Genomic DNA, 22,143 nt, shown 5'->3' on the forward strand with positions numbered 1-22,143 from the left:
CGATGTGTAACCAGCCTAAGTTGCACTTGCTATTTTGTATCCCTTGAAATCCCCCGTCTTTTTCTCCCCTCCGTCGTCAAGGTCACCACTAGCCAGTGCTACCAGAGATTGGCTTTTTGCTCACATTCACTATCGGAAGAACGGGCTCCCTGTCAACATCGAAAAAGACCCCTAGCACGCGGCCGACCTTGACAGATTGGAAAGCACCTTGGTCAGCCTGACAAACTCCCGGCTATCGCTGGTCGCCTGTAGGCTTCCCTCGGTGCTTTCCTTCCAAACTTTCTCTCTCTCTATCTCCTTCTTCTTGTGCTTGTTCTCTCTCTTTCTCAACCCCATTTTCCCTGCACCATCTCTTTGCAATTGCTATATGTATCCCTTGAAATCCTCCCATCTCTCTCTCTCTCTCTCTCTCTCTCTCTCTCTCTCTCCCCTTCTTCTCTCTCTCTCTCTCAGCTTTCAATTCGCCCCTTTTTCGTGCACTATCATACACCTTGTGAATGGTTGGGTAGGACAAGGAGGAGGGGTCAAGGGTCCATGTCATAATAGTTGTTGACAAGTCCATTAAATAAGGGAAGGGGGGTGCAAGATTCTCATGGGAGGTGTATTTCTTCTTCAATGTTCATTTTCCTCTCTTGATATCATCATCATCATCATCATCATCTTCTTCTTCTTCATATTGTTATCAAGGTGAAGGAATTTCTCAAGCTACCATCAATGCTACGATCAATGCATTGATCAAGCACTTCAGCCTTGACGAAAGTCCCTCCATGCCTCGTGATCACTCCAGTTTCAGCTCTTCCAAGACATGATACCTAGTTGGATTTTCCCCAGCTTGAGTTTTCCCCGTCAAATTCTGCTGTACACCGTGATCCTGTGTCCTCTCATCATCCCGCGCGATCAAACTCTTGGAATTTGTGCCTGATGCCGGTCTCAGAAAAGAGCAAGCCAAAAATCTGGAGTTTTGAGCATAGAGCAAGCCACATATCACAAATTTAAGCAATCGATCTTGACAAGTCGGGCCTTACAGCTGTAGTATGCTCCAGCTTGACGCAAACTCTTGCAATTGTGCCGTGATGGAGGTCTGAGAAAAAAGCAAGCCAAAAATCTGGAGTTCTGAGTGTAAAGCAAGCCAAATCTCATCTTCTCACGAATATAAGGAATCGATCTAGACAAGTCGGGCCTTGCAGCTGAAGTATGGTGTAACTGGAGCTCCAGACGGCATGAGAACGATTCGTTTTTGGGAGTCGGTTCAATGTACAGGACTTGGCCGGCAATCGAACCGTCAGACTGGATGAATTAATTAAACTCGTCTCAATTATAGCTATGGCCCTTTGGTATCCATTTGTAGTTTGATCTGGTTTGTCGATCAGGTTGTTGTCCTCGGACATGGGATGGAAGGGCAAGGTAGTCGGCAAACTGGGGAATCTCTTCTCCGAGTCATTGGAGGTTCCTCTCAAACAGCTTTATGGCTTTGCTGCTGCGAGGGTAAACGATCAGCAACCTCTATTCATTTTCTTGGGGCATTGACCGCAAGTTATCTTTTTGTTTTCTAAGATTCGGGGCTGAAACAAGAACGAGTTTGAGGGTCTCATAGGAGATTTGGCACTCCTTTGTCCAAGAGAAAATGATAAAAGGGCGGGAAATCTTGGCATAAAAGATAAATCTATGATAGTAGCCCGTAAGCCCGTATGCCCAATAAATCTTTGTACACCCTTTGCATTAGTGGCGGGTGGTAGCTTGAGGATGAGTTTGATTTTATTATAATGCCTGTCTCCACTTAGATGTTACCACATTCACCTGTTACTCCTTTCTCCACGTGACTATCACTTGTAGGCACTTATTAAAGTGTCGTTCTGCATGTTTCTTTTGATGGTTTGCGTCCCATAGGGCCTGTTTGGACGTAGAGTGTGAGGGGGACTGCTGTCCTTCCTTTACAAAAAGTGCAATGGCTTAAACGGTTTTTGATTTTTTTTGGTGGAAATGCCATACATCGTACTAATATCTCATTTCATGTGTTTAAACACAGGGCGCCAGCCAAAATCAAAATCAAGCACTTCAACAACATAGAAATGCAGAACTGGAAAGAGCAGCAGATGCCAAGGATGAGTTTGGACCTGATACGTCTTCTTTAACTGCGTTTCTTTTGTCGTTACTATCTAGCTCTGACACGAGTCATTCAAGGCCTACTGACAACCTTCAAACGTCAGAGGAAATATCGCATATACATGTGGGTGCTTCTACGTCAGGCACATGGGAACTTAGCAGTGAAGGAGAGCAGCCTGGGGACATACATTGTGAAGGAATCGCTGGTGAAAACTACCACATTTCCGAGCAGCATTTAGAAGATCAGAATTTGAGTATTACATCAAGTCATAATTCACCTAGATGTCAATCCCATTCACCACAGAAATCAGTAAATAGTCCAATTAAGATTCCAACACTCTCAGAGAATTCTTTGCTTCTTTCTGAAAGTTTTCGGGCTTGTATATATGCGGTGCTCCCAACTCTTGTGAAAGATCGGCATTGGATCCTGTTATATAGGTGGGTATCCAATACCTGTATTTTGATGACGCCTATTATTTTTGATTTCTTGTCATCTTCATTTTATGTTAGTATTGATGTCTTGTCTTGTATGTGAAGGGCAGCACAGCGAAACATGGCATCTCGTTGCGAACACTTTACCGCAAGAGTGCTGCCCTTCCTGCACCCTTCTTACTGGTGCGTCAAGCAGAGCTCATGTGTTTCTTTAGATGGGTTAAGCTTGTAAAAATAACAGTTGTCTTTACAAACACACAGACCACGCTGTCCATTTAGCAAAGCATGCAGGTGTTGATCCCTGGATCCATGGTTAGTACAAGGTGGTCCGGGGAGTTTAGTCTATTGCTTACTCAGGAAGCAGAGGACATAGTTCAGACACATGTTTATCTCTGTGTGAGTACCTTTAAATAGAGGTTGACTGAGTGTACTGAACTGCCACGGTAAGGGGAATTTGTGCCTTGTGGATGTGGTACACTCCTTTGCACGCACTTAAATTTGACCAAGACCTGCTTCCTTTGCAAATGGTTAGAAGAAAGTTGACATTTATGAACGAGTGATGTCAATTTAGATTCCTTCATGTTGCCAAAGGAGTATCATTGGCTTGAAAGGATCCTACAACCCCAAGACCTATTTGGAAACGCCGGAGTTATTTTCTGCAGGATATGGTGAATGATGCACCAGATCTGTATGCAATCTAAACATGGTCTTAAAGGGCACATAACATACAAGATCATGTCAAAATGTAATGCTACTAGACATATCCTACCTCGAACCTGTTATGACTTAGTTAGTTTGAGCCTCCTGTAAGTGCAACAATTCCAACCATAATAACTCTCAACTTACAAGTGATGGCTGTCCAACAGAAGCTGTCAGGCTGAAGCAAATGCAGTCCACCCTTTATAAAATAAGCCGGAGATCAGCTAGCAAATGGTTGGGTGCTGTTATGTAATGATCTCTGGCTGCATGGGCTAGTAGCCCTGATTTGATGAGGGATTCAGAGGATATCAAAGCGAGTGACCCTACCTGGGAACCCATGTTTGCTGAGGGGCCCTTCTTGTCCATGGGTGCAACTATGTGAAGACCCTCTACATCAAGGCTCACACGTGTCTTTAGTAAGTAATGAAGACATGAAATACATTAGAGTTGACCAAGTCAGCGAGGCTGACCTAACACCTATAAAAGGACAGCCTTTATTCATCCACTTCAAGCCTTCAAAGCAGCAGAGCCTAGGCCTCCCCGCAGCAGACCTGTAAAGAAAGTTCTTGGAGATAAATAAGACAATACTGAAGACGAAAGATAGCTGAAGAAGAAATATATATCACCAAAGGAACTCAATACAAGAGGAGATATTTGTGAAAGAAACTGTAGAGGAGCGAATAGCAGTCCTCCAGAGCAGTCAACTGAAGTGGGCTCTGCACTAGCTCCACAAGTTGGAACTGAACCAGATCTGGGTCAGCAACCTATTGCCAGAAGAGCAAACGTTTGCTGCAGATCTGCAAAGAAGGGCAGCAACAATAGAGGAGTAAGTCGATGCTGATCTGGAGCAGCTGCAGGAGAGGATGATGGAGCGGCAGCAGAGGAGGCAGAGAAGTTGCTGGAGTGGAGGCAGAGGAGATGCTAAAGCGGAGGCAGAGGAGGCAGAGAAGCTGGAGAGGATGCAGGAGCAGAGGCAGAGGAGGTAGATATGCTGGAGCGCAGGTGTGCAGCAGCCTGTTCCAAAAGTAATTTGGTAGCTAGGGGGCTACTGCCTTCTATAGGCCTGACCTAGGAGGTCGGCCAGTTCCAGGTCGGCCAGTTCTGGTCGGCCAGTTCTGGTCGGCCAGTAATGGTTGGCCAGTTTTGGCCTTTCTGGCCACTTGTTTGGCCCTGGCTTCTGCACTTGGAGATTGCCTGGCTTAACACCCCCTCTCAATGTCCAAGGTAGAATGGTTCTAGTGGTAATCTAGGGTTTTCATTTAGATGGAGATCCCTGCAAAGTAGGTTTTCATCTTCGCTAAATGCCCACTAGTGATGGTACAATCATAGAGTATAGAAAGAGAGGTGCTTAAGGAGTGCCCTCGCAGGGGATTTGTTCACTTCCTTTAAGCAATAGTATACAAAAAAAAATACTGCTAAGGAGAAGGAGACAGTACACCAATCCCAAGCCGTGAGCTAAGATGCTCAAGAATAGGTCGGTTAACCGGCTTGGTAAGAATGTTAGCATGATTATCGGCAGCTGGAACATATATCAATCGAATAGTACCCAGTTCCACTTGCTCGCGAGTAAAATGAAAGTGTACGCCAACATGTTTGGTGCGGTTGGAGAAAATGGGATTGTCGGCGAGAGCGATGGCACTTTTGTTGTCGACGTAGAGGACCGTTGGTTCAATACAAGGAAAGTGTAGCTCTGCCAGAAACTGCCGGAGATATATGGCCTTTGTGGTACAATCATAGAAGGCCCGGTATTGAGCCTCAATAGAAGATCCAGCAACAGTTTCTTGTTTATGGCTAGACCAAGAAACAGGTGCCAAGCCGAATGAGAAAATGTAGCCGCCATGAGAACGGTGATTGTCCGAGGCGCCAACCCAGTCGGAATCAGTGTATCCGTGTAGTGTTAGTCCTGGTCTGAAATGTAAACCATAAGAGTAAGTACCACGTATGAACTGTAAGATACGAATACATGCATGCCAATGAGTGTAGATCCGGACGAGTGTGAATGAGCCAGAGTAGCTTGCCAACAACCTGACGATAGAGATGTTCATCAAAGGGAGGAGACTCCAAGTCCTTTGAGAGCTTGACTGTGGGATCCAAGGGAGTGGCAGTTGGCTTAGGCTCGTGGGGGATGATGTGATCAAGGAGTTGAAGAGCATATTTCTGTTGAGAAACAAAGATACCACCAGAATGCTGGATAACTTTCATGCCCAAGAAATAGGAGAGAAGACCGAGATCGGTCATCTCGAATGTGGTGCTGAGTTGTGTTTTAATGGATTGAAGCGTGGTGGTGGTAGAGCCCAAAAGCAAAAGATCATCTACATAAAGTAAGATAAAGCAGACCCCCTCTGAAGATTGATGTATATATAAATTCGGATCAAAAGGAGTGGAATGAAACCCATTAGTTTTGAGGAAGGTGTCTATTCGGTGGAACCAGGACCGAGGTGCTTGTTTAAGCCCATAAAGAGCTTTGCGGAGATGGAATACCTTATTTTCATGGCCAGGAGGAGAAAAACCTGGTGGGGGAGCCACATAGACCTTCTGATCGAGGTAGCCATTGAGAAAGGCACTCTTGACATCCATCTGATAGATAGACCAGCTGTGATGAGCGGCTAGAGCGAGGAGGAGGAGAAAGGATGTCAACCGAGTAGTAGGTGCAAAAGTTTCCTCATAATCGATACCTTGTTTTTGGCAAAATCCTTGTACTACTAATCGAGCTTTGTACTTGTCCAGGGTTCCATCTGCTTTGAGTTTTGTTCGGAAGATCCACTTTGTTTCTATGACCTTTTTGTGACTGGGTCGATCGACCAAAGTCCAGGTCTCATTGCGATCAATGCTCTCAAGCTCCTGTTCCATGGCACGATGCCACTCAGGATGTTGAACTGCTTCCTGCTAAGTGGCGGGTTCAGAATGTACGATATAGGCTGTGGTAAAAAAGGAGGCAGTGGTAGGGGAAGAAGCTGTTCGCGCAGAGCGACGAGGACCGGGAGGAGGAAGTTCTAGGGGAACAATCCCGGAATCTTTCATAGTTTGTCGATACCAGCGTGGCAGCGGGTCCTGAGAAGAGGATCGGGGAACTAGAGAAGCAATGGGTGGGGAGAAAGAAGTTTCGGGGGGAGAGAAAGAGGTTTCGGGGGGAACGGGAATAGGTGCGTCATCAGTAGGGAGAATAGAGAAATTTTTTAGAACATCTCTTTCATCGAAGACCACATCACGGCGAACCAAAACTTTGTTTGTGCGAGGATCAAATAAGCGATAAGCTTTGGCTTCAGCCGAGTAGCCAACGAGAAGTAGAAGTTCAGCACGAGGTTCCAGTTTACCGCGAGTATCATTGGGAGTATGAATGTACGCGCGGCATCCAAAGATGCGGATATGACAAATAGAGGGTCGGTAGCCATAGAAAGCCTCAAAAGGCGTCATGTTCGGGATGCGCTCAGTAGGGCAACGATTAAGGAGATAGACAGAAGTGTTCATGGCTTTCGGCTAGAGACGTTCGGGCAACTCGGCTGCAAAAAGCATGGAGCGTGCCATGTTCATGACTGTGCGCTGTCTCCTTTCGACACGAGCATTTTGGGCAAGTGAATTGGGAGATGTGAGATGGCGTTGGATACCATGCTCGTGAAGGAAGTGAGTGAATTCATGGGAAATGAATTCACCACCATTATCACTACGAGCAATCCCAATAGGCTTCCCTGTTTGATTCATGACCAATCGAGCCCAAGTAGCAAAGAAGGAAAAAGTGTCAGATTTCTCTTTCATGAAGAACACCCATTGATATCGAGAGTAATCATCCACAATTAAGAAGAAATATTGTGAGCCATTTAATGAAGGAACAAGAGATTTGCCACTAATGTCAAGGTGGATTAGACGCAATATCTCACTGGCTCGAGAAGTGGAATGAGAAGGAAAAGGAGTCTGCTTTGTTTGCCTAATTGGCATGGATGGCAAATATCTTTGGCTCGCGATAATTGAGGTAGGCCATTAACCAAATGATCCTGAGACATTTCATATAAAGAGTCATAGGACAAATGTCCCAGACGATAACGCCACAACCGTTCTGTGTCAGTCGGATCTTTCAGGGTAGCAAGACCATGAAGTCGATGAAACTGAGAGCCGGTATTGGAGGGAGTCTCAAGTGTTGGGGTAAAGGCACATTGCCACCCTTTTAAAGTTATGACAACTATGACTGTCTTAAGACAGTCATAGGGTGAATCCCTAATCCTAATAAAACTCTATGAGTTTGTGGTGTGGCTCAACACTTTACACAGCCACACTTCTTGTGTCTCCCTCTCTCTCTGTCTTCATCATTCCACTCCCCCACTCTTTCCCTCACAACTGGTATCAGAGCTTCTACCTCTCCCTCTCCACTCCGGTCTACCCCTCCCTCTACCCCTTCCTCTCCCCTCGGGCATCGCACCCTACAGCAGCGGACAGCGGCAGCAGGAGCAGGCAGCGCGTGCGAGCGGGCGCAGCAGCCGCGCGCAGGTCGCGCGCGAGCAGCCGCAACAGCAGCAGCTAGCTGTTGCTAGCTACCAAGCGGGCGCAGCCAGCGCGCAGCACCGGCGCGCACCCAGGCTGCACACGGGTAGCCGTACCGGAGCGACCTGTACAGCCAGCCGTACCGGTTGTACGAAATCCGTACAGGCCGTCGTACCGGCTGTACGGTCGCGTGACCAGCAAGGCAGCCGTACCGTACGGACGCCGTCGTACGGACGCTGCGACAGGAGGTACAGGTCAGAAATTTTTTTTTGGGATTTGTGCCCTCGCAGGTACAGGGTACAGTAGGTACCCTGCGCAGGTACAGCAGGTACAGGAGGCACATATTTTTTTTTGGGGAAGAAGGAAAAGAGAGAGCACTCTGCTCTTCATTCCCGGAACTTGTTCAATTCTCAAAACTGTGTTTGAGGTACAGCAAGTACCCTCGTGTCCCTCGTGCTTGAGGTGACTAGTGCCACAGTGTGTGGTGGTTGCACAGTTATTTTGTTTCGGGAAGGTCAAATGCCTTGATTTTGCAGAGGGCTTTTATGCTTTTGCTGAGTGCAAATCTCAGCTTTCGGGTGACAATTTCAAAGGGCTTTTGCCTGGAAGTGTATGCAGTGTATGCCTTGAGGCAGTGTGGAGCCAGGGTGCCCACATTGGTCTTGTTTCCGCAGTGTATTCAGTGACATTTCTTGCAGGTCACATTCTGTGTACGACACTTTGAAAATCTCAGTTGAGCCACGCTTGGCCAGGGCGCATCGAGTTTACTCGGTCCCTAACTGTCCATCGTTGACAGTGCTCTAAAGATTTTCTCTTCAGTGTTTGTACGTTGGGATCTGTGTTGTTACTGTGTACACAGGGCCGTTTATGCATTACATTGTCAGGTGAAAGTGCTAGGAGAGCGCTGTATTTTGTATGCTATCTCAGTGTTGAGGGTGTTTTTCACTTGGTACAGGTGTCAAATCAAGGGGCTTTTGCCTAGATTCTGCTTGTGAGCACTTGAGTTACTGTTTGAGACCTCCAGATGCCTTTTATCCCCTTGGCAGAAGGGTGATTGTTTGGGATTTGTCCCATACTTTGTTGCCGGTTTTGTGATAGGCTGAGGTGTTTGGAGCCTTTTTTTTTTTCAGTGGACAAAACAGTGTATGATGACAACTGGTTTATGCATATAAAATCAGTGCAATACCTCATCTGAGGTGGGAGAAGTGTCCAGGACAGCAGTGTTTTGTGCTTCGTCAGATGATGATGCACTGATAAAACACTTGTGGAACAGCTGCAGCATTCTGAAGTTACTGTTTTATGCCTATTTGAGCACGGTACAGTGTGTCAGAAGGTACAGTGACTGGAGGGAAAATTTTCTGTTTTGCTGCAGATTTTTTGACAGTAAAAACAGCACTATTGTGAGTGCTCCTGGCTCTTGATAGAGCAGGTTTTCTGAGAAATCAGAATTTTATTTAGTCATTTTTTGACTTACAGGGAGTCAGGTACTTTCCTTATCTGATATGGCATCAGGGGGAAGTGAATCTTCAATTCTGAACATAAAGAAATTGGAAGGGGCACACAATTATGCATTATGGGCAGAACAGTGTTTGAATGTACTTCTGCTAAAGAAGATTTCTAAGCCCATAAGGGTGAAGGGTGTCAAGCCATCTGGGATGTCAGATGATGAGTGGGAGGAGCTTGATTTGTCCGCTAGGGCTGCTATCATGCTTACTCTCAGTGATTCTCTTGTGTTCAATGTTCAGGTTGAAAAGACCTCTTATGGCCTATGGCAGAGGCTAGAAGAGTTGTATGCCCAAAAGAGTTCAGCTAGTAAGGTTTATTGGTTGAAAAAGCTTGTAGACCTTCGCATGAAGGAAGGTACAGCTATGGAGTTCAATGCCATCTTTACACAGCTTATTGCACAGGGATTGAACCTTAATGAGGAGTTCAAGGCTACTTTCTTGTTGTGTACCCTCCCTGAGAGTTGGGACACTTTCAAGACCACCCTGTCTAATTCAAATGCCACTCTTATGTATGCTGATGTGGAGAGCTCTCTCCTTATGGAGGAGATGAGCAGGAAGAATAATATGGGCAGCAAGTCTTCCAATGCTTTGCAGGTACAGGAAAGAGGTAGGACTCAGCAGAAGGGGAGATCTGCTGGAAAGTCCAAATCCCGCAATCAGTCCCGTGGCAAAAAGGATATTGAACGCTTTTACTGTGGCAAGAAGGGACATGTGAAGTCTAAGTGCTTCAAGTTTATACGGGATCAGAAAGCCAAGAAGGCTGAGACAAAGGACGCATGCAGTGGAAGCAAAGGCAAAGGCAAGGCCAAGGCAGATGACTTGGATGCAGTGAATGTTGCAGCAGAGGACAGTGAAAGTGACAGACATGATGTTTTATGCTCTTCTGCTGTAATTGCACATACATTGGTTATTGATGGCCATGACATGCACACCTGGCTCTTGGATTCAGGTGCTTCTTTTCATGTTACTCCTCATAGGGAGTGGTTTACTTCCTACACAGGTACTCATGGAGTTGTTCACCTTGGGAACAACTATGCATGTCAGATTGCAAGGATTGGCAGTATACAGATAGTATTCCCTGATGGACGCATATTTATGCTTGATGGTGTTCGCCATGTGCCGCAAATCAAGAAAAATCTGATTAGCACTGGCTTGTTGGATGACAGTGGTTACCACACCACATTTGGGGATTCCAAATGGGTGATTACTGATGGCCAGGGTGTAGTGGCTGAGGGTTATAAGAGTGATACCTTGTACCCTCTTTATGTTTCCAGTGTAGGTAATCATGTTGTTGCCATAACCGAGCTGCCAAAGGTTTCATTGTGGCATAGCCGGTGGGGACACATGTCCGTTAAAGGAATGCAAGAACTGTCACGTTTGGGTTATCTGCCGTCTCTTTCATTTTCAAATTTGCCTACTTGTGATCATTGCATATTTGGCAAGCATTCTATGACTCCTCATAAGAGGAGAACTCCCCAAAATAGAGCACCGCTTGATCTAGTGCACACTAATTTGTGTGAGATGCCACAGCTATCACTAGGGGGTGCAAAGTATTTCATTACTTTTATTGATGATGCCACACGCAAAGTGTGGGTCTATTTCTTGAAGCATAAGAGCGATGCCTTAGATGCTTTCAAGAAGTTTGTCGCTCAGGTTGAGAATCGGACAGGACGTAGGCTGAAATGCCTCAGATCCGATAATGGGGGTGAGTATGTGTCACATGCTTTTGTACAGTTTTGCGAAGCTAAGGGCATTAAACAGGAACTCACAGCCCCTCATAATGCATCTCAAAATGGTGTGAGTGAGCGGATGAATCGAACTATTCAGGAGAAGGTTCGATGTATGTTGTCTTATGCTGCATTGCCCCATGGCTTTTGGGCAGAAGCCGTGCAAATAGCAGTTCACCTAATTAACAGGTCGCCGAACAAGGCTTTGGAGCTGAAAGTGCCAGAGGAGGTGTGGTCTGGCAAGCCACCTTCATATAAGCACTTACGTGTGTTTGGCTGCGAGTGCTTTGCTCATATATGCAAAGAACTGTGCACCAAACTGGAGCCAAAGTCTTTCAGATGCATCTTCATGGGTTACGGTGACGAAGGTGAAATGGGGTACAGGTTATGGGATCCCATCAAACGGAAGATTATACGCAGCAATGATGTCATCTTTAAAGAGGATAGTGTAACACAAAGAACCCGTGCAACCTGTGGAATACAGGAGGGTTGTTTATGATGATGTCGGACAGCAAAGAATGCCCATTAATATGCAGCAGCAGGCTGCTGTAGATAACCCTGTTCAAGAGGGTATACAGGCTGAAAATCAGCCAGACAATTTTGCCAATGATGCACCACTGGATATGCCAGCAAATGGGGCTGTAGAACAGCCAAATATGGTGGTACAGCCACCCGTCATGCATGACGAACAGGCTAGACAGCAGCCTAATCCGGAACATTTTGTTAGGAGGAGCACCCGTGTACAACGACCTCTTGACAGGTTTGTTCCAGGAGCCAATAATGTGGCTGATTTTATCATGCTGACAGATTGTGGTGAGCCTTCCAGCTTCAAGGAAGCTATGGGAAGAACAGAGAAAAGGAAGTGGGAGAAAGCCATGCAGTCAGAAATGGACTCCCTACTTCAAAATGATACATGGGACTTGGTGCAGCTACTTGCAGGCAGAAAGGTTTTGCCATGCAAGTGGGTTTTCAAAGTCAAAGTGGATTCAAATGCTTTACCGAGGTATAAGGCCAGATTGGTTGCCAAGGGATTTAAGCAGGAGAAGGGCATTGACTTTGATGAGATCTTTTCCCCTGTAGTCAAGATGACTACTTTGAGAGCAGTGTTAGCTCTTGTTGCTCATGAGGACATGGATTTATGTCAGATGGATGTGAAGACTGCTTTTCTTCACGGAGATCTCCATGATGAGATCTACATGAGTCAGCCAGAGGGATATGCTGTTAAAGGGAAAGAGCAGCTCGTGTGTAAGCTCAAGAGGAGCTTGTATGGACTCAAGCAGGCGCCAAGAGAATGGTACAAGAAGTTTGATGCCTTCATGCAGTCCCAAGGGTATCATAGGTGTGAGACCGATCACTGCTTGTACACCAAACGGGCAAAGGATGGCAGTTTGATGCTACTCATTCTATATGTGGATGACATGCTGATTGCCAGCAAATCTCAGCAGGAGATTAGTGCTTTGAAGAAGCAATTGCATAAGTCTTTTGACATGAAAGACTTGGGTGATGCAAATCATATTCTTGGTATGCGGATTATTCGTGACAGGTCCAAGGGACTTTTGTTTCTGTCACAGAAGGAGTACATTGACAAAGTACTGCAGAGGTTTAAAATGGAGGGGGGGAAGTCTATTAGTACCCTGTTGCCTCCACATTTAAAACTCAGCAGTAAGGACAGCCCCAGATCAGATGATGATAAGGCTGAAATGGCCAAGGTTCCGTATGCATCTGCAGTTGGTTCTTTGATGTATGCCATGGTTGCCACTCGTCCGGATATTGCTTTTGCGGTGGGAGTCATCAGCAGGTATATGGCAAATCTAGGGAAGCAGTGAAAGGCGTCTTGAGGTATCTCAAGGGTACCAAAGACTTGTGCATATGCTATGGAAGGCAGGATGCATTGGTGCATGGTTTTACAGATTCAGACTATGCAGGGAATGCAGATAACCGGAAGTCTACTACCGGTTATATTTTCACATTTGCAGGAGGTGCTATATCATGGGTGTCTCGGTTGCAGAAATGCGTTGCACTGTCAACCACTGAAGCTGAATATGTTGCAGCCACTGAGGCTTGCAAGGAAGCAATATGGCTTACTCGGCTGGTGGGAGATTTGGGCATTACAGGAGATATGCCAGTTTTGCATTGTGATAGTCAGAGTGCTATCATGTTGGCAAAGAATCCGGTCTTTCATCAGAAGACCAAGCACATAGGTGTGAAATACCATTTCATCAGGGAGGTACTGGAAGACAAGCGACTTGAGCTTGTGAAGTTGCATACTGATGATAATCCTGCAGATTTGCTCACTAAGAGCTTGCCTACAGAGCAGTTTGCACATTGCCGCCACATCATGGGATTAGGATGAGACCATTCTTATTTTATGGTCTGGTATACAGTAACTGTATATTGCTGTAATTTTGATTCTTTTCTCCCCTTTAGGCACATTGGCCTTTAGGTGGGAGGTTGTTGGGGTAAAGGCACATTGCCACCCTTTTAAAGTTATGACACCTATGACTGTCTTAAGACAGTCATAGGGTGAATCCCTAATCCTAATAAAACTCTATGAGTTTGTGGTGTGGCTCAACACTTTACACACCCACACTTCTTGTGTCTCCCTCTCTCTCTCTGTCTTCATCGTTCCACTCCCCCACTCTTTCCCTCACATCAAGAAATTGTGTCATGAGGTACAGACCATGAGGTTGGGCTTCGCCCTGAGCTAAAAGGAGTCCCGATGTCTCATCTATGATTTCGACATGCGTCTTTGTAAATAGCACCGCGTGGCCAAGAAGGCAAAGTTGATGGACGGAAGGAAGATTGACCCCTAATTGGGGGACATAAAACACTTGATCCAACTGAGCAAGATTGGGGTCTTTGTCGGTATCAAATTTGATTGAACCAACGCCACGAATAGGAGCGACAGAGTTATTGCCACAGCGGACTCCCCCTGTTGCCGGTTGGCGAGAAATGAAGAGATCACGATGAGGGGTCATATGATGAGTGGCTCCACTATCCACAATCCAAGGGGCTTTATGGCCACATGGTAGAGTATGAAATGCTGATCCAGATATGGATGGGGAGGAGTCAAGCTCGGTGATATGGATCAAGGCCTGGGAAGTGAAGTCTAGAGAATCTCCAGTGGACCAGTTAGACAGGCCTTTGGGAGTGATGAAGGGAGGGGATGGGGTGAATTGCTTAGTGACATGGCCCTGTGGTCTCCTGTTGGGGGGCTGTGGGAGAATGCCTTTGGCTCTGGAGCGACATTCGTCATCAACATGCCCAACTTTTTGGCAATACTGACAAAACCGGTTCTTTTTGGGAAGGTTGTGCCAGGCGGGTTTAATACCAGAGGAATTATTGGAGTCAGGAGTGGGAGAGGGCTTCCCGGAGCTGAGTTGATCTTTTTGAATCCCAAAGAGAAGAGCCCCCTCTGAAGTAGGAACACTATGTTTTTGGTGAACCTGAGAGTAGAGACGAGCATAATGCAAGAGTTGACATTCGAACTCATAAAAGGTAGGAAGGGAGGGTTGAGAAATGATTTGCTGCATAAAACTAAAGTACTTAGGTGGGAGTTTGTTAAAAAAGAAAGTAACTTGGTCATCCTCGGATTTGGGAGGACCAGTTGTGGCAAATTCAGCAATTAACTGCCGGTAGTCTGCCAGCTTTACCTTGAGATCATCATCAGCAGTGATCTGGAATTGTTGGAGATCGTGGTCAAGATTGATGCGACGAGTACGATCTCGGGCCGCATAGCGGTTAGTGAGATGTGCCCATCGCTCAAAGGCAAGGTCAAAATGCTGCAATTGAGAGTGAAATTCAGGCAAAAGCCCTTGCATGATTTCGACAATGGCAGTGGCATTACGATGCCACCACGAGCGAACTACCTGATAAGGATAAACATGAGGATCAGGTTGCGGTTCAGTACCTTGAACGAGTTCCCATAAGTCTTGAGAATCAAGCACATGGCGCATGAGATTTGACCAAGTGGTATAATTAGAACCGTTAAAACGAGTCATATCAGTAAAAGCATGTTTGGCTGTTGCAGAGACCGGGTGAGAGGAAGAAAGGGAATGATAGGGAGAAGCAACCGGTGGATGCATGAGAGGACTCAAGACAGGAGCGGAGTGAGAAGGTGGGAGAGGCGGCACCATCGGAGGAACAAAAGGATTCGGAGAAGGCCCTGAGGGGGAGGGATAAACATGGGAGGCGGGATACGACATGAGAGGGGAAAAAGGGGCAGCAGGAGAGATAGAGGGAAAAAGGCTATAGGAGCCCAGTGGCATGGGAGAAGATGGAGGATGAAAAGCCACTGGAGGGAAGATGGCAGCGGAAGATATGAGAGGGATGGGAGGGAAGGAAGAATGAGAACCGAAAGCAAACTCATTACCCGACGAATTTCTCCTTTCTTGTCTACGAGTGTTCACATGCATGTATGGATCTGTGTCCTCGTGATTACTCATTCCTATGCCTTGCATAACAGACGAATTTGCACCAAAGGGATAGGGCAACCTACCTTGCACTGATTCTTGTGGGATAGGCATTGTCGAATAACCCATTGTCCTCATGCCGGCCTGTCCTCTTCGTCAGGGTATACTTGTTCTTCGTTGGCACCAAACTTGAAATGTTGCTCCGCTTCTTCCGAGTTGAATAGAGGTCCTTGTTGACGTATCGGAGAAAGCCGTGGAGAAGAAGAAGCTTGGGGTGTGCGGGTACCTGCTTCCAGTTCCTTCCATTTCTGAAATTCAGCAAATTCTTTCAAGAGTTTGGAGAGGTATTCATCACCTTCGATCCTTGCAGACTCTCTCTCGACATATGACGAGGGTGGTGGTTGAATAGAGGTTGATTCGGGCTGAGATCGCTTCGGGGAAGAAGGAGAAGACATCTTCAGTTGATGATCTATCTTCCAAGCTTTCCAGGTCAAGGCTCAGGTGTCGGCAAGCACACCTTGCTCTGATACCATATAAAGAAAGTTCTTGGAGATAAATAAGACAATACTGAAGACGAAAGATAGCTGAAGAAGAAATATATATCACCTAAGGAACTCAATACAAGAGAAGAGATATCTGCAAAAGAAACTGTGGAGGGAGCGAACAGCAGTCCTCCAGAGCAGTCAATTGAAGTGGGCTCTGCACTAGCTCCACAAGTTGGAACTGAACCAGATCTGGGTCAGCAACCTATTGCCAGAAGAGCAAAGGTTTGCTGCAGATCTGCAAAGAAGGGCAGCAACAATAGAGGAGTACGTCGATGCTGATCTGGAGCAGCTGCAGGAGAGGATGATGGAGCGGAAGCAGAGGAGGCAGAGAAGTTGCTGGAGCGGAGGCAGAGGAGATGCTGAAGCGGAGGCAGAGGAGGTAGAGAAGCTGGAGAGGATGCAGGAGCAGAGGCAGAGGAGGCAGAGAAGCTGGAGAGGATGCAGGAGTAGAGGCAAAGGACGTAGAGATGCTGGAGCGCAGGTGTGCAGCAGCCTGTTCCAAAAGTAATTTGGTAGCCAGGGGGCTACTGCCTTTTAGAGGCCTGACCCAGGAGGTCGGCCAGCTGGTCGGCCAGTTCCAGGTCGGCCAGTTCTGGTCGGCCAGTAATGGTTGGCCATTTTTGGCCTTTCTGGCCACTTGTTTGGCCCTGGCTTCTGCGTTTGGAGATTGCCTGGCTTAACAAGACCAGCAAGGTAGCTTCAGCCTCTTCAAGGATCTAGTGAGGATTCACCTCCTCTAGGTAGTCTAGTCTTCTAGTTTTGCAGGGGGGGTTTCAGCCCCTTTATACAGTTGTATTCAGCCCTTTGGGTATTCATTATTCAGTTGTATCTATTTCCTCTTCGGAGGTCCGCTACATTCTCTCCCTGTGTTTCTCTCACTCACATCCACAGCATCACCTTGTGTATTGAGTGCATCATCTTGTAGTCGCAGTTAGTATTGAGCAGGAGAGAGAGTGAGGATAGTCTATCTCCCGCTACTGAATTTAAGAGTACATGATGCAAAAACCCCTTTGGAAGAAGATCCATTATTCTTGGTTGATCTGGTAATTGTGTCTTTGGAATATTGGGGTGAGTCCTTGCTATGCTGAGGTTGACTCAAGCAAAGAAAAGCATGATCATAGCATGCTTTTGCTGTTAGCCTAAGTATGGTTTGCGGAATTTGTTAGGATCTTGATTTTTTTGGAAAGCCTGGTGTTTGTTTCTCTATTAGGGTCTTTGCCATCCTTGAAGCAACTAAAGCTCTGTGCGTAGCTATTGTTGTTTCACCGCGCCATTGGATATGCTCCATAGAAGCAAGTACAAGCGTGTCCATAATACTCACATCGTTTACTGCTTGCTGAATATGGGTGATGCTGTCTCCAGGCAAAACGTGATACCGTGTGGTAATGGGTGCTGGAACCTCTGCGGAGCTGAAACAGGGCTGTTCTTGGATGTATGCTGCCTCACAAGGATGAGGAATCAGGGTGGAATGGCGACCAGCAGTAGGAGCGGAAGCATGAAGAGGTTGCTGGAAGGAATGTCGCAGGCTGAGGACTTCCTCCACAAAGATGGCGGGCTGAAGAAAGAGAGCGGGCTGCTGCAGGTAGGCAGCTCAAACTACGAGTTCCTTCCAAGGAGAAGGAAGGATGGAGGAGAAGAGCTCAAGGCACACAGGCTGAGGGTGGCTTCCATGGCTCTGATACCACATGACGGGACATGGCAAGGAGTAATGGAATGAAAAGCAAATGAAGGGAAATTGTGTTAGAAATGGAGCATGAGCAAGTGAGCAAATGAGAGCATTGACAAGTTGATTTCATTCATGAGTAGAGTTACATATAGTGTAATGCCCCTGAGTAGGTGGCTCTAGATCCCTGATTATCTCCCTGATTGTCTCCATCAGTTACACCCACAAGTCCTCCATCAAACTGGCCACCAAGTCCCTAACTTATCTCAATCACACCTAGATGGGTGACACATAACTGATGAGTCACCTGACACACCTACCATGGTGCTCACTTAGCACTCACACCATGTCCTACACAAGCACTAGCACACTGGCACACACACCACATGACCATGCCCATAAGTGTACCCTAAACATCAATTTATCCAACAATGGCAGCCTTCTTTGCTGCTCCAACAGGCCTCATCCAGCCCCGTACAGCCTCGTGCCCTGCTCCGTACAGTTGTGCCACCTGTCCTGGGTCTGCACACCCTTGCTGATGTCAGTGCCACCTGTTTGCCTCTATTCGAGGCCTGTTCCAGCCCGTACAGACAGCCCTTGAAGCGCCTCTGCCAGGCTGCTGCGCTGCCCACATGACAGCTCATGTGCTGCCCATGTGGCACCCCCATTCTCTGCCCATGTGGCAGTCTATACATCCCTAGGTCTATCTCCCCCATGCTCTCCTCATATGGGGGCTCACAGATGGGAAGGTGACCATTCCAACAGATAGATGGTTTGTATTAAATCATAAGAGCATGTACATCAGATATAAAGGGCTTCTCCCAACAATGACTCTTTGGAGAGCATTACAATAAACGTTTACCTCTCACATCGGACAAAAGTAGAGAACAGATCTGTAGGGGTATTCCAAAAGAGATGAGCAGCAGGCATCCGTATAAGCCTTCCTGATCGTTATGCTGGCCTTCAGTGGGCTGAGCAGCATCCTCACTGGTTGGATGGCATAAAAATCTTGGACGTCATCTGAATCAAATGAACCATCTCCTTGGCACTGTTCAGAATGATCTCCTCAACATAAGCCTCTGTTGGTAACCTGCCATCTGTAATGTCTGTGGGCAAAATCTGGATTTGGATACATTCTTAACAAGGTATATAAAATTTGCAATGTTTTTCTTCACATCTTTGCGAAAGTGTTACCTTATTACTGAACTTTTAGGCAAGGCATTCTACAGGGTTGATAAGTATCTCAAGTAGTTGTTAGCAAGCTTTTTTGTTTGTTGCTGGATGGAGAATGAGTCCTTTCGAATAAACTTGGTTTTTGTTTTGTTTCCTAGGGCATGTTTGTCTTATCTTCTTAATGCTTTTGTACACTGTCTTTATACAAAGGTGGTATGCATGCTGACTTTTTTCATAGAGATGTAACCAGCCACCATTTATTCCATTGTTGAGGATTGTTTTAGGTTGCTGGGGATTTTCACGGAGCTACATTTGGTGGCCTTGTAACAGCACCTTTGAAGCCCACAGCCAAACGAAAGTTTCAGGTTTAACATCTAAAACCGTAGTATTATATGGTGGAGTGTGAAGCAGACCGGCATACTTTACATGCTAACATGGGTTTTCTCTGCTACATCAGGGAACAAATGATATGTTTGTTTTCACAAATGTTCATGGAAAACCACAAATTTTCAGGGCTACAGGTATTTTCGGGCATGTATTTCACGTTCTCTTTAACGAAGTCTTAACTTCTATCTTGCAGCTATTTGTGTTGATTGAGCTAGATAGTTATTTGTGTGAAGATTGCAAGTTTTTGATAATCCATATTTAGACTAGAACATGTTCTTAGTGTTGTGGCAGATATTTTTGGCAAAGGTCTGTTAGGGCTAAACAATCATTGGAGTTGAAGAATATATGAAAAGACATGTAAAATATTTTGTGCATCTCTAGGGTGTTAATTACAGTGTCTTCCACATATACGGTTCTCTGCTCTCAGTTTTGATTGCAGCTGAAAAGTCTCACAGAGGACATTGCCCAATATTTTATGCATCCCTTGGTTTTAAACTATGGTGGCTTGTATATATGTGGTTCTCTGCTCTTAGTATTGTTGTATTGTTGCTTGAGTGTGTCAAGCTATAAGCCAGGAATTACAAGGAAAATATTGTTCAAGTTTTTGGTAATTGAACTTGGTAACGGTCTTAATTACAGGTTAGAGTAGATGCATGGTGTTGCCCACTTACGATGACTTAAGCACCAGATCTCTACAGGTGTTTGTATTTGGTGATGTAGCTTTGCATTATTGCATTGCCCCCCCACATGGTATTGATTTACGAATAAAAGAAAGGAAAGCCAATATGGGAAGGGCTAGGCCAAAGGAGAATGATATTTAGTTCAGGAGTGGATTCCCCCAATCTTGACATGAAGGGAGTTGAGTTAACGTAGACTAGACAACATTATTTGTGTGCGATAAGCTGTATGATGTGGTGCTTGTGTGGGCATCTAAGCGAAGAATAATTGAACCTTACTGAGGGTCAAGTGGGTAGCTTCACGGAACAAACATGTTGGAGATAAACGGTGTAACAAGGTGTGTCCCTTGTAAGCACACAGCTTTTGTATAGTATCAAAGCCAAATGTAAAGAGGGTGGAATCCTGGGAGGTTGGTTTCCTTGTAGTCAATTGATTTAAGGTGGTCAATCTGTAGGAAATCTCTTGTAAGCCATGAAGGAATGTTTTTTGTTCAATGCATACTTTCAGAGGGAGGATTCCTAACCTTTGAAGTGTCTCTTTACATGCTTTGTTTTATAACAAAAAAGCCTATTTTTAAAAACCAAACTGTGGGGTCCAGGTGCAAACAGGTATTACTTTTTGTGCATGAATGATGCAATATCATTTGGAGGAGGCAGCCATTTCGCCCTTCATCTCGATGAGGATTTGTGAGTGGAATATGGCATTGCAATGCATGTTTTGAATGACACAAAGTATCCTTGAAAATTGCTATTCACTTTTCGAGGATGTTTAGGAACAACACTTAACGTGAACTTTGTATCTAAGGGTTAAGATGAATTGGTCCTTTTTGTGGAAATTGAAGGCTTATTCTGTGCTATTCTGCTTGTAGTAGAAATGGATATCCTTAATAGATGAATGCTCATATAGTTTTTGCATAGACAAGGGAGATAGGTGCAATAAACTAACACATTCATTTGCTAGGTGTATTTGAGGTTGTTTAATTCTAGAGAGAAATGGCCATACTAATAAGGTCTGAGGCTACCTTTAGCATTTTCTTGATGTGACCTTGTCTTCTTGGAGAGGGCAATCACAATTGTGAGCCTGGTAAAACACTATATTAAGCCATCGAATTCAAAGCACAATGAGTTAAAGAAGCAAACTTGCAACACAATTCTAACTTTGATAAAAGAAAAACTGATGATGTTTTAAAGACTATGCGGAAGTTCAATTGATACAATGATATGAGAGCTTTATGGTGTGTGTGTGTACGTGTGCGTGCACACGCCCGCCCGTGTGTGTGTGTGTGTGTGTCCAAAGTAACTATCTCACTAGTATCAAAAGGATTATTGATAGGGTTAATGGCATAAATATTTCCACCAATAGCTGCATGCTCATGCTCCAGCGTAGCATATCTCCTACTTTGTGCATGTAGCAACGGGTCCATAATACCTTTAACCACACTATCATCAACATCAAGAGAAAAGCAAGAGCGATCAAAAACCTAGCATGCTCACATTAGAGGCGTAGTACCACATCCCATCTCCAACGACAACCCTCCTGGGGCACACAACAAAGTTAAGATGCAAGAAGCAAAGTATGAGCATCTGTGCATCCCAAACGAGAAGACAAAGAGAACATTGTCCTCTCTACTTCTGGAACATAGTGTGTCCACATGTCTTTCTCTAGCCATGTAGCTAGCTTTTGAAACAAAGGCTTGCTCATCGAGAAGAAAAACATAGGCCTCTTGTTCATCGTATGCACGAAAATCAATATGGAGGAATGCATCTACATTCAAGACAAGAAATAGATTTAAAAGCTAAGGACGATGGATATTACACATTTCGTAGTCATAGGCATATGCTCTCCATGTTCTGTAGTAAACCCATATTGTATCTTGTCATGAGTAATAACACTTATTGCCATCTCCAAGCCTTGCACCCGAACATAACGTTCCAACCAAGTCAAGCAAGGTCCTGCAAATTCATAGCAAGAAATTCCAAAAGCAAAGCATCTTTTTACTTACAGTCCTATATCTATGGTTTCCTTGAAGGTTGGGTGGTGTTCTCCAAGGGGATCTCCTCACCCTGTCCCCTACTTAGAGCCTGCGGAGGAGGGGAGGGGTTCGTTTCCATAGGTATCCCCATATGCTCCCATGCTTACTTCCATCTTTAGCTCTTCTTTGCATAACGTCTCTTTCTCCAGTTTTGGATTGAGATCCAGGACATACTTGGAGGAACATGGAAATGGTGGTAGTGGTGATGGTGGTGGTAAGGGAGAAGGATGTTGGGTGGGGTCATGTTGTTGTGGCCTCGACTCACCACCCTCCCTTGTCTCGTGATGGCGAGCAAACTTTGGGTAGGCCTTGGC

The 22,143-nt window shown here is 45.6% G+C and overlaps 1 protein-coding gene across 1 annotated transcript in view; it reads left to right on the forward strand.

The window, feature by feature from the left end:
- The first annotated feature begins 606 nt into the window (after nucleotides 1–606).
- LOC147881878 (uncharacterized) overlaps nucleotides 607–22,143 on the forward strand; it is a 28,121-nt gene continuing 6,584 nt past the window's right edge. The window contains exons 1-6 of the mRNA XM_087401716.1: nucleotides 607–1,485; nucleotides 2,027–2,541; nucleotides 2,646–2,718; nucleotides 19,017–19,097; nucleotides 19,190–19,253; nucleotides 20,396–20,483. Of these exons, the coding sequence (XP_087257842.1) occupies nucleotides 1,387–1,485; nucleotides 2,027–2,541; nucleotides 2,646–2,718; nucleotides 19,017–19,097; nucleotides 19,190–19,253; nucleotides 20,396–20,483 (920 nt within the window). The 5' untranslated portion in view covers nucleotides 607–1,386. The remainder of the gene's footprint in view (nucleotides 1,486–2,026; nucleotides 2,542–2,645; nucleotides 2,719–19,016; nucleotides 19,098–19,189; nucleotides 19,254–20,395; nucleotides 20,484–22,143) is intronic.

Source organism: Dipteris shenzhenensis, chromosome 30 (assembly GCF_047967505.1).
Source record: "Dipteris shenzhenensis isolate YYH24624 ecotype China chromosome 30, Dip_SZ_1.0, whole genome shotgun sequence".
Classification (NCBI taxonomy): Eukaryota; Viridiplantae; Streptophyta; class Polypodiopsida; order Gleicheniales; family Dipteridaceae; genus Dipteris; species Dipteris shenzhenensis.